The sequence below is a fragment of the Stylophora pistillata genome, chromosome 5 (assembly GCF_964205215.1).
Source record: "Stylophora pistillata chromosome 5, jaStyPist1.2, whole genome shotgun sequence".
NCBI lineage: Eukaryota > Metazoa > Cnidaria > Anthozoa > Scleractinia > Pocilloporidae > Stylophora > Stylophora pistillata.
The window spans coordinates 12,469,503-12,481,130 of NC_142523.1; the positions used below are offsets into that span (position 1 = coordinate 12,469,503).

The 11,628-nt window shown below is 37.1% G+C and overlaps 1 protein-coding gene across 2 annotated transcripts; it reads left to right on the top strand.

Annotated features, from left to right (window-relative positions):
* Nucleotides 1-888: 888 nt before the first annotated feature.
* On the top strand, nt 889-4,920 carry LOC148730335 (uncharacterized). 2 transcript variants are annotated; one of them, XM_088761477.1, is made up of 11 exons: nt 903-1,161; nt 1,367-1,446; nt 1,863-1,970; nt 2,245-2,326; nt 2,432-2,492; nt 2,992-3,036; nt 3,189-3,218; nt 3,503-3,556; nt 4,028-4,063; nt 4,212-4,268; nt 4,384-4,920. In XM_088761477.1, exons 1-11 carry the CDS (start codon nt 1,079-1,081, stop codon nt 4,396-4,398), a joined length of 651 nt encoding a protein of 216 aa, XP_088617603.1. In that variant the 5' UTR covers nt 903-1,078; the 3' UTR covers nt 4,399-4,920. The 2 variants fall into 2 exon arrangements, with proteins under 2 accessions (XP_088617604.1, XP_088617603.1); XM_088761478.1 differs by lacking the exons at nt 2,992-3,036; nt 3,189-3,218; nt 3,503-3,556 and having other exon boundaries at nt 889-1,161.
* Nucleotides 4,921-11,628: the final 6,708 nt, after the last annotated feature.

An 11,628-nucleotide genomic window follows, 5' to 3' on the forward strand; every position in this document is an offset into this window, starting at 1 on the left:
ACTGATATAAACCCCTGAACGTAAGGACCAACGGTCAATATCAACATCTGGGCATAGACCATTCGTGTAAGACACACTGATATAAACCCCTGAACGTAAGGAGCAACGATCAATATCAACATCTGGGCACAGCCCATTCGTGTAAGACACATTGATGTAAACCCCTGAACGTAAGGAACAACGATCAATATCAACATCTGGGCACATTCTTTCATATAAAACACACTGATATAAACCCCTGAATGTAAGACCCCTGATTGTAAGAACCCCTGATTTTAAGACCCCTGACTGTAAGACCCCTGATTGTAAGAACCCCTGATTGTAAGAACCCCTGATTATAACACCCCTGATTTTAAGAACCCCTGCCTGGAAGACCCCTGATTGAAAGAACCCCTGACTGTAAGAACCCCTGATTGTAAGAACCTCTGACTGTAAGACCCCTGATTGTAAGAACCCCTGATTGTAATAACCCCTGATTGTAAGAACCCCTGACTGTAAGAACCCCTGATTGTAAGAACCCCTGCCTGGAAGACCCCTGATTGTAAGAACCCCTGATTGTAAGAACCTCTGACTGTAAGACCCCTGATTGTAAGAACCCCTGACTGTAAGACCCCTGATTGTAAGAACCCCTGATTGTAAGAACCCCTGATTGTAAGAACCCCTGATTTTAAGACCCCTGATTGTAAGAACCCCTGACTGTAAGACCCCTGATTGAAAGAACCCCTGATTGTAAGAACCCCTGATTGTAAGAACCCCTGATTTTAAGACCCCTGATTGTAAGAACCCCTGACTGTAAGACCCCTGATTGAAAGAACCCCTGATTGTAAGAACCCCTGATTGTAAGAACCCCTGATTGTAAGAACCCCTGATTCCCTAAATTATACAGTTGAGTCATCACTAGTTGAAGGTTACATACATCAAAATACACTGAAATGAAATGCATGTCTTATGAAATTAGAGGTTCTGCACGATATTGTTTGGAAGGGAAAGACAAAATTAATGTTGTGCATTTATACAATTAAAAGCAATTATTATTATAACATTCAAAAAAATCTTATTATCTAAAAATTGAACTCAGATGAGAAAGCAGTGCCACCAGGACTGTATTCCTTTGGTGCTCATCCGCTACAAAGCTTCGCAAAAGGCCATGGATACCTTAAGGTACACCTCCTATAAATCTCTGCAATATAACTTCATAACAATCAGAGCAAAGAATTATACAGTGGTCATGCTTTGCATTTCATTTCATTAGGGATAAGTGATTCTAGTTAAACATATTTCAATAATAGCTGAGATGTGCAAGTCATATTGTAGTATTGTATCTATCACTTCATTGAATATAGTACACACTACTGGTTCATTTCAGAGCTTTGCTGGATATATCAGATGTGTTGGGAACCTGCTATCTGTGTGCCTCCCTTCAAGGCAGCAATTTTGATAACAGTGGTAAGTGTTTAGGCTTGATTACCAACCTCTGTTATTATTATTGTTATTATTATTATTATTATTATTATTATAATTATTAGTTGTTGAGACACTGGTGGTTCTCCCGGTGACTCACATGATTATCAAGCTGTATCCCAAGGAAATCATTTTCAAATTTTTTTCCCACTTTTACCATGAAACAGCAGTTTATTGGACAACAAAAGTCAGCTCTCAAAAGGCATGTAACCTCAAACAGATTTTTCCATAGTTCATTGTCAATCACAACATTGTCTTGGAAAATAAAATTTAGGAAACAAACACAAATTAGTTGTTCAACAAAAATGCATGCAAAAGTAATATGTTTTGAACAGAACCATCCAAAAGAGACATTGTCATGTCCTCAGTAATGTAATGAATTGAATGTCTTATTTGCATAGCTTGTGGGAAACATCAACAATCTCAACAATCAAGTGAAGATGTGGAGATCAGGGTGATGCACCCCACATTAACTTCCAACAGGATGATAGTTGGAAGTTTGATAGCAGGTCAGTGCAGGCATCTGAGCTTCCAATTTGTTGCTCAAATTGTAACCTATCAAAGGTATCCCATACATGGTAATCCTGTAGCTGATAATCATAATTTACAAAAATCTCAAATCTCCTGATTTTCTTCTGATTTGGGAGTTTTAAAAAACATTTACAAACAAACAAACCAAGAAATGAAAAAAACTCAAGTGTATGATGTTCTGTTAAATTATGCAATTTAACACTGATAATTATCTCGTTGTGTATTAATGGTATGGATGACTATGTCTTCAAGGAAATGAAAGTAGCCTTACAAGAGAGTTGGTAGAAGCAATACACCAAGGCAAGGAGGCTTCAAATGCTCTAAAGGCTCACAGGTTAATGTTGCAGTGTACTATAACTAACTATTGTTCAGGTTGATCTCATTATAACCATAATGGTTTAAGTTTTCTAACTCAAACTACATTAATTTGAATTTACAGGGACCTCTTGGAAAGGGACAGAGCTATAAGATTACAGCAGGAAATTGAATTGCAAGCTTCTGTAAGTTTGGTAGATCACAGATGAATTGGCAACCATTAAATACACTGTAGATTCAAAATTGTGTAGCAAAGACAGTTAAATCTGCGTATACCACACATACAGCACAAAAATGCCAATGCATGTACATTAGAAAAAGAAGTGTAAACTGCTTATAGAAAGAACTCATGGTGTATATCTTTTTGGTAGAAGAGAAAAATTAAAAAATACAAACAATAAGGAGGAAATTAACTGAAAATACCATTGTTGGCTTTCTGGATAAACCAATCAGACACCACAAAGATAGCACTATATGAACTAGGAAACAAATGTAGCTTTATTGATGTAAACAGCTGATAGAAAGAAATCATGATGTAATTTTTTTCTTTTTGTAGAAAAGAAAAATTAATATAAAAACAAGAATGAAGAAACTGCAAATACAATCGTTGGCTTTATTTGAAATGTATTTTATAAAGTGGTGCTTTGAATTACATATACTTTATTATGAATTCCACTTTTTCAGGAGGCTTTAGACAGGGCCAAAAGCAAACCACAAACAGAGGAAAGAGTAAGTTTAAGTTACTTTGTTGTATATTTTTAAAGATTTTTTAACCTTACATGAGCGGAATATCAACATGGTTCATTAACAGATATATTACTTCCAAATGAATTTCTAAATCTTGGCATGTCCATTTCCATGTATTCTAAATTCAATCACAGGCCCAAAGACCTCAGGACTTAGAAAATGAGGTAAATAATGCAAATGTTCTGGCAATTGTATTTATTAACAATAAATAAACCAGATAATATCTGAAAAGTAGTATTCCAAAAATCCACATTAACAGAAATGCGTATACCAGTAGTATGTATATATTAGTGTATAAGTGAAGGCATCTGTTTTTGCAAAAAGTGAGATGTGGCTGTATATAGTGCTATTAAAAGCAAAACAGGAAATTGGGAAATTATCACTTTTATGCCCCATGTTAATTGTCTACTAAATTCAAATAACTCATTGTATATTACTTATATGGCAGGCTGATCTTGGTGAAGGTGAAAATTTGGATGAAACTGTGGTGGATTCTGCGGAGGTAATGTCTGTACTTCCTTGAAACTGCCAAAACTGATATGGCTGAACTGGCTAAAGTGCAAAATTGGACTTTGATTGATTTACTGGATATTCCCAGTTATGGCTTTTAAGAATCCTAGATATATCTTTGTCTGCAATTGACGTGCTCGTCAATTGATGTTCCTAAAAAACTCTAATATGAGGAAAAATCCAGCAAACTCACTGGCGTGCAGTGAATTTGTTCTTCCATGAGTTTCTAAGTGTTGGTCAAATGCCAATTTCCTCATTGTACTTTGAATTTCAACTGCACGTGCAGCACTGCATGGTAATAATTATCAGCAAAGCAAGGTGAAATTTTTTGGGTTTAAATGATGATTATGATGGTTTCTTTGCAACTCTTTGAACACTGGAGAAATTATTCCCTTAATACGTCTTAATAAGTCTTGGGAATACTTTAATATGAGTAAAACTCCAATTAATCATTTTTGTTTAGGTCCGCAAGAGAAGGCTCGCAAGGTTTAGTGAAGGGGTAATTACTTTTTATGATGTATTTCAAAAATTATCCATTGCAAGTCTCTTTTAAGTGAATAGTAAACCTTTCATTTTGAAAACAACTTTGAAGACATAGGTGGTCAAACACAAACAAGTAAAACTTGATTGTTTTATATATTTTGTAGGAATCTTGTAAATATCCCCGTAATAATGAGAGTGACTGTGATGAAGATGGTAGAATTGTAAGTATCGTAAGTGGTTTGAAATGAAGTATAGTTACTATTTCAAAACTTGAAGGAAAAAGTGCAGATCTTTTGAAGAATTTATTTGATTAAAATGTATTTTCTTTTTTTGCAGACTTTCAAGAATTAATAATTTGTATTTTTGTAGTAAAATCTCAATTGTTGAACTTAATCCATAAATTTTCATTTCTATTTCATTTTTAGTGATTTGTTCTTAATAAGTTATTATGTATTACCCATATTGTAACTCATATTTTTATAAGCAATACAACTATTTAAGTTGTGATACAAGTTGTGGATGGGTTTTATTCAAATTAAACTTCATTTCCCTTCCTTGCTGTTGTTTTTTCTTCAAAAAAGGTATGAGATATATTATCAATAGTTTGTCTATTTGCATGTCTTTTGATGCTGTCAATACAAATAATAATAAAAGTGAATGAGGTCCAGGCTCAGCACTAGGCAAATATAAGTGTATTCAACATCTCTCATTGTATAATAATAAACTATAAGTGAATCTCGCAACTTGATTAACTGAATTAAAGGGGAGGTGATGATTATTGCCAATGTGACACAAAGTAAGAAATCATTCGTTGAAAGCAAAACGGATGGGTTAGCTCAATGATGGTACAAATAAAGACTTGCACTCTCTAAATGAACTGTTTATTGTATCCATTAATTTCTTTTCTGGCAATAGATAGGTTTCACATCATTTTGATTTCAGTATCAACAAGATTACAAACAACTATGTGCATGAAATGAAATGAAAGAAAAGTTCTTTTCGTCGATATGTAATGGTGGCCTTAATAATTTCTTCTTTCATACACTGTTGAGGGTCTTTAAAGCAAAACTGATTTTAAAAGGTTTGCTCAGTGATCATCTAAACAATAGAGGCTAAAACTCCCTCAGTTAATAGTTGATATTATCCATTCATTCATTTCTGATCATTAATATTGGTTCTCACAACTACAATACCCCCCTTCCTGTTAATCCAGCCAAACAACTGAAATACATTTGAATTTATTCAATTTAGAGTTTATTTGCATTTGCACACGACCCCACAAGCTGTTCAGCTTTAAACATTATCGTGTCTAAAGAAAGGTGTTATTATACTGTTGGCAGTTATGAAAAGTTTATATAAGTAATTTTGATTTCAGTAATTTTGATTTTCAATTTACAATAAAGCGAAGCACTTGTCAAACTTGAAAAGTAGTATTTCCGTAATGAAATCGACAGTAACACAAGAATTAACATCATTCCAAAGTTAAGCAAAGTTGAATTCGAAATCTGTCGAAGTTCTCTACGAATTCTCGGATGACTTATTTGCTCCACGTGATTTTTTAAATGCAAGCGTAAGAAAGGCAAATGTTGTCTTTCCATAAATTTTTTTATGCAGAGATGTATCCGTTGATAAGAGAAAAAAAAGAATAAATGCTGTGTACTGTAGGAATTCGGCTCACAACCTCTCGCTTTATGGGCTACCAGCTAGTTTTACAGTCAGGGGTCTTAAAATCAGGGGTTCTTACAGTCAGGGGTTCTTACAATCAGGGGTTCTTAAAATCAGGGGTCTTACAATCAGGGGTCTTACAGTCAGGGGTTCTTACAATCAGGGGTTCTTACAATCAGGAGTCTCAGTAAAGTCAGGAGTTCTTACAATCAGGGGTCTTACAGTCAGGGGTTCTTACAATCGGGGGTTCTTACAATCAGGGGTTCTTACCAGCAGGGGTTCTTACAATCAGGGGTTCTTACAATCAGGAGTTTTTACAATCAGGGGTTCTTAAAATCAGGGGTTCTTACAATCAGGGGTTCTTACAATCGGGGGTTCTTACAATCAGGGGTCTTAAAATCAGGGGTTCTTAAAATGAGGGGTCTTAAAATCAGGGGTTCTTAAAATCAGGGTTCTTACAGTCAGGGGTTCTTACAATGAGGGGTCTTAAAATCAGGGGTTCTTAATCAGGGGTTCTTATATTCAGGGGTTCTTACAAACAGGGGTTCTTACAATCAGGGGTTCTTACAATCAGGGGTTCTTACAATCAGGGGTTCTTACAATCAGGGGTTCTTACAATCAGGGGTTCTTACAATCAGGGGTTCTTAGAATCAGGGGTCTTACAGTCAGGGGTTCTTAGAATCAGGGTTCTTACAATCAGGGGTTCTTACAATCAGGGGTCTTACAATCAGGGATTCTTACAATCAGGGGTTCTTACAGTCAGGGGTTCTTAAAATCAGGGGTTCATACAATCAGGGGTCTTACAATCAGGGGTTCTTACAAACAGAGGTTCTTACAATCAGGGGTTCTTACAAGCAGGGGTTCTTACAATCAGGGGTTCTTACAATCAGGAGTTTTTACAATCAGTGGTTCTTAAAATCAGGGGTTCTTACAATCAGGGGTTCTTACAATCGGGGGTTCTTACAATCAGGGGTCTTAAAATCAGGGGTTCTTAAAATGAGGGGTCTTAAAATCAGGGGTTCTTAAAATCAGGGTTCTTACAGTCAGGGGTTCTTACAATGAGGGGTCTTAAAATCAGGGGTTCTTAATCAGGGGTTCTTATATTCAGGGGTTCTTACAATCAGGGGTTCTTACATTCAGGGGTTCCTACTATCAGGGGTTCTTACAAACAGGGGTTCTTACAATCAGGGGTTCTTACAATCAGGGGTTCTTACAATCAGGGGTTCTTACAATCAGGGGTTCTTAGAATCAGGGGTCTTACAGTCAGGGGTTCTTAGAATCAGGGTTCTTACAATCAGGGGTTCTTACAATCAGGGGTCTTACAATCAGGGGTCTTACAATCAGGGATTCTTACAATCAGGGGTTCTTACAGTCAGGGGTTCTTAAAATCAGGGGTTCATACAATCAGGGGTCTTACAATCAGGGGTTCTTACAATCAGGGGTTCTTACAATCAGCGGTCTTACAATCAGGGGTTCTTACAGTCAGGGGTTCTTAAAATCAGGGGTTCATACAATCAGGGGTCTTACAATCAGGGGTTCTTACAATCAGGGGTTCTTACAATCAGGGGTCTTACAATCAGGGGTTCTTACAATCAGGGGTTCTTAAAATCAGGTGTTCTTACAATGAGGGGTCTTACAGTCAGGGGTTCTTACAATCAGGGGTTCTTACAATCAGGGGTCTTACAGTCAGGGGTTCTTGCAATCAGGGGTTCTTACAATCAGGGGTCTTACAGTCAGGGGTTCTTAAAATCAGGGGTTCTTACAATCAGGGGTTCTTACAATCAGGGGTTCTTACAATCAGTGGTCTTACAGTCAGGGGTTCTTACAATCAGGGGTTCTTACAATCAGGGGTCTTACAGTCAGGGGTTCTTAAAATCAGGGGTTCTTACAATCAGGGGTTCTTACAATCAGGGGTCTTACAGTCAGGGGTTCTTACAATCGGAGGTTCTTACAATCAGGGGTTCTTACAATCAGGGGTTCTTAAAATCAGGGGTTCTTACTATCAGGGGTTCTTACAATCAGGGGTCTTACAGTCAGGGGTTCTTAAAATCAGGGGTTCTTACAATCAGGGGTTCTTACAATCAGGGGTCTTACAGTCAGGGGTTCTTACCATCGGGGGTTCTTACAATCAGGGGTTCTTACAATCAGGGGTTCTTAAAATCAGGGGTTCTTACTATCAGGGGTTCTTACAATCAGGGGTTCTTAAAATCAGGGGTTCTTGCAATCAGGGGTCTTACAGTCAGGGGTTCTTACAATCAGGGGTCTTAGAATCAGGGGTTCTTATAATCAGGGGTTCTTACAATCAGGGGTTCTTACAATCAGGGGTCTTACAATCAGGGGTTCATATCAGTGTGTTTTATATGGAGTGATGTGCCCAGATGTTGATATTGATCGTTGCTCCTTACGTTCAGGGGTTTATATCAATGTGTCTTACTCGAAGGGGCTGTGTCTAGATGTTGATATTGATCGTTGGTCCTTACGTTCAGGGGTTTATATCAGTGTGTCTTACACGTGGGGACTGTGCCCAGATGTTGATAATGATCGTTGCTCCTTACGTTCAGGGGTTTATATGAGTGTGTCTTACACGTGGGGGCTGTGCCCGGATGTTGATATTGTTCGTTGTTTCTTACATCCATGGGTTTTAATCAATGTGTCTTACATGATCGGCTGTAGGCAGATGTTGCTACTTATCTTAGTATGTTACGGTTAGGGGTCTGTGTTGATCGTAACTCTTTACATAGAGTGCGTATTCTTTGCCCAGATGTTGATATTGATTAATTGAACTTAAAATGTCACATCCATGTTAAACGTGTGTCCAGTTGTTTATTGCGATGGTAAAATGTTACATCTATGGGTCTGCGCGCAGATGTTGATATCGATCGTCGATCGTGAAGGTCAGAACCGTACTTGACATCCAGGGGTTTTATATTTGTACCTCTATATTGTCGCTATGTAACGATGATGATTTACATAAGGGGGTTTTGAATAAAATGTCATGGTGGTTTTATATAAGGGTCTGTTCCCAGCTATTGATAATGATCCAACGTAACTTGCACAGAAGTGATTTTCCGAAGAATTCAAAAGTTTGTGTTAATCAACAATTTTCTCATGCTTCATAGTTTGTCAAGTCAAATTAATCTTGCTTTTCAAGATGGCAAATAACTGAGGAACAAAAGCCGCGGTTACCCTAAGGAAACTCACAATGCCGGTTACCACATGCTGGAAGGAATTAGGCAAGTAAGTGAAGAACAAAAGCACTGTGAGTGCCATCAAGGTAAACGGCTTTTGTGTTTTTTGCCACTTCTGTTTCTGAAAACCAAGAGCCATGATCGAGACGGCGCTTGATCTTTCCACTTGAAATTCTGTGATGATGGGCAGTAGAAATAAAGTACGTTTTAAATATGTTGTTTGGTTTATTAATGTGTTCATTTATTTATTCAGTTATTCTTAATTTGATTTGATTTTTTTTATTTGATAACTCTTCGACTACTTTCAATCGTTTTATTTCGCAAATTACCAGATTCTTAAGGCTGGTTAGTTAAACAAAGTTTAGCCGTTGTTCAACAAAGCCGCGTTCTAGGCCATCTTCAATTTAGCCGAACTTTTTATCAGAACCTTTATTTTTATGAACAGTGTTAAGAGGGCTGAAGCCTAATAAATAGAAGAAGCACATTTATTAAATTGATTCAACCCTCTTATAGAGAATCTCTGAGGCCCACTACTTACGTAAAATCGCGGTCTGAGCCATACATCGTGTTTATAACTTGAACCGCCACATAGTGTGCGCCGACGATGGTGATCTTGCTTTACCTCCATTTTAATTCAAAGGAAGTTAGCTAAATAGACCAAAAATACAATCACACGTTATATTCATACAGATCCTGAATTTAATCTATTTCGGCATTCGAAAAACTTTAACTTGGGACTTCTTACTTCAAGTTTACTGTTAAGAGCATCGAACAAATTTGAAACATTTTTTTCGCTAACTGGCCTGATCACACACTCACATGAAACATCCACGCAGAAACTTAAAGCATTGAGACGAGTTGAAGCGACAAATATTGATGCACAAGTTGAATGCATTGGGATTATTCGTAGTTAAAGTAAACAGGTAGGGGCGCTTATTGATACGAGGTCTAATTTGGGCTGCGGGTTTTTCACGATCAGTGAAATGAGTTTCTTATATGTAATCAGATGTTTGTTTCAGGGTTCAATATAAGCCATTTTGACAGTATCACAAAAAATTAAAGTTTACGGCTGATATTTTCTACTTGACGTGAAATTATTACAGCGAAGTTTGGATGAATAGAAATTAAACTTTGTTGTGATTTATAGCCGGCGCAATACGTTCATGTTTAGATGGAGCTTGAACTTAAGTCCCCTAATTACCAGTTGGGCGAGAGGTCACAGCGTCAAAAAAAAAAAAAAACTGAAAGGACATCATAACCATCTTGAAAAGCAAGATTAATTTGACTTGATAAACTATGAAGCATTAGAAAATTTTTGATTAACAAAAATCTTTGAATTCTTCGGAAAATCACTTCTGTGCAAGTGACACAGTACTATGGTTACTTCCTCATGTATGAAAATATTTTCTTCAAGTTACTGAAAAAAAGGGACTTCGTTAAAAACTCATTAATAGTCTTCCAAGAGTTTTTCTTGCACTTGATTTTAACAAGTTAAGATGATACATCAGTGAAGAAAAAAAAAATCAGTTAAAAAAAATAAATAAAAGGACTAGACGAGTTTTTAACTCATGCATTAGTTTGTCATGACCCGTTTCCATCTGGCGGAGTCCGTGTCGCGAGTCGGAAAAAAAAGAAAAAAAATCAGTGAAGAAAAAACAAAGACTGGTGGTCGCATGTGTTTTACTTCCGCAGGGTTCTGGATAAAAATATTCCTTTTGTTAACAGCTGCCTTGAAAGCGACATTCATCGGGTAGACGAGTTTAAAAACTGCATCAATTGTTCATGGCCCGTTCCCATAAGCTGATAATATTGGTTACAAGTTTAGCTTTGTATTGTTTTTGTTCCAAAACTTTCAGCCGAGATTTGAAGCAGTTTGCACGGAAAAAAACATTTGAAACTTGTGAGCAGCGAGAAGGAACTTATTGTGAGTTAAAGGAATCGTTGAGGCAAAATGACATCATCGACTACGATTTCTTTCGTCAAACATACTACGAAAAAGCACATCAGAGCGAATCATTTCTTCCCGGGGAAACAGGAGAAAAGCTGTTTCTTTCCGACCAGCGAAACCATCCTATGGAAAATGGTCGAAGACACCTTTTATTACCCTGATATCTACAATTGTCATAGATCACTCAAGCACCGCATTGTTTTACAAAAGAGATTTCCTTCAGCAATCGGTATACATGGAAGGAGTGGATCGCCGTGTTTTACTTTGACCGTGATTTACGACGAGTTGTACTTAACCATCATAACTGCGTTTCCAACAAAATGAATTCTCAAAGAACTGATTGCCCGACGAATTCAAAGATTTGTGTTCGTCAAGTTAAGTCAAAGTTAGTCAAATTAGTCTTGCTTTTCAGGCAACAAGTGCAGTAGCTCCAAGGGCATTTTGATGTCCTATTAACTTTTTTTTATCAGCACCATGATCTCAGAAGTGAAATGATAGCAAAGACTTCGCGCCTTATTCAGAGGTTTGCGGTTCCAGTGAAGCGGACAGGCTTTTGAGTCACTTTTCAGCTGAAAGATCATCAACTTTGTTTAAAAGTACACCGAGCAGTGACAATTAACAGTTGTTGACATTCACTTTTACCACGAGCAGTCGAATATGTTTTATCTTGCGAAAACAAAAACAGTTCAGTACTAACGACCACATACTGGGAACTTCAAGGAGCAAATTATATGTTGGAATAAAGTAGAAGGTCGGAGTGTACCCGGCTTTTGTGTTTTT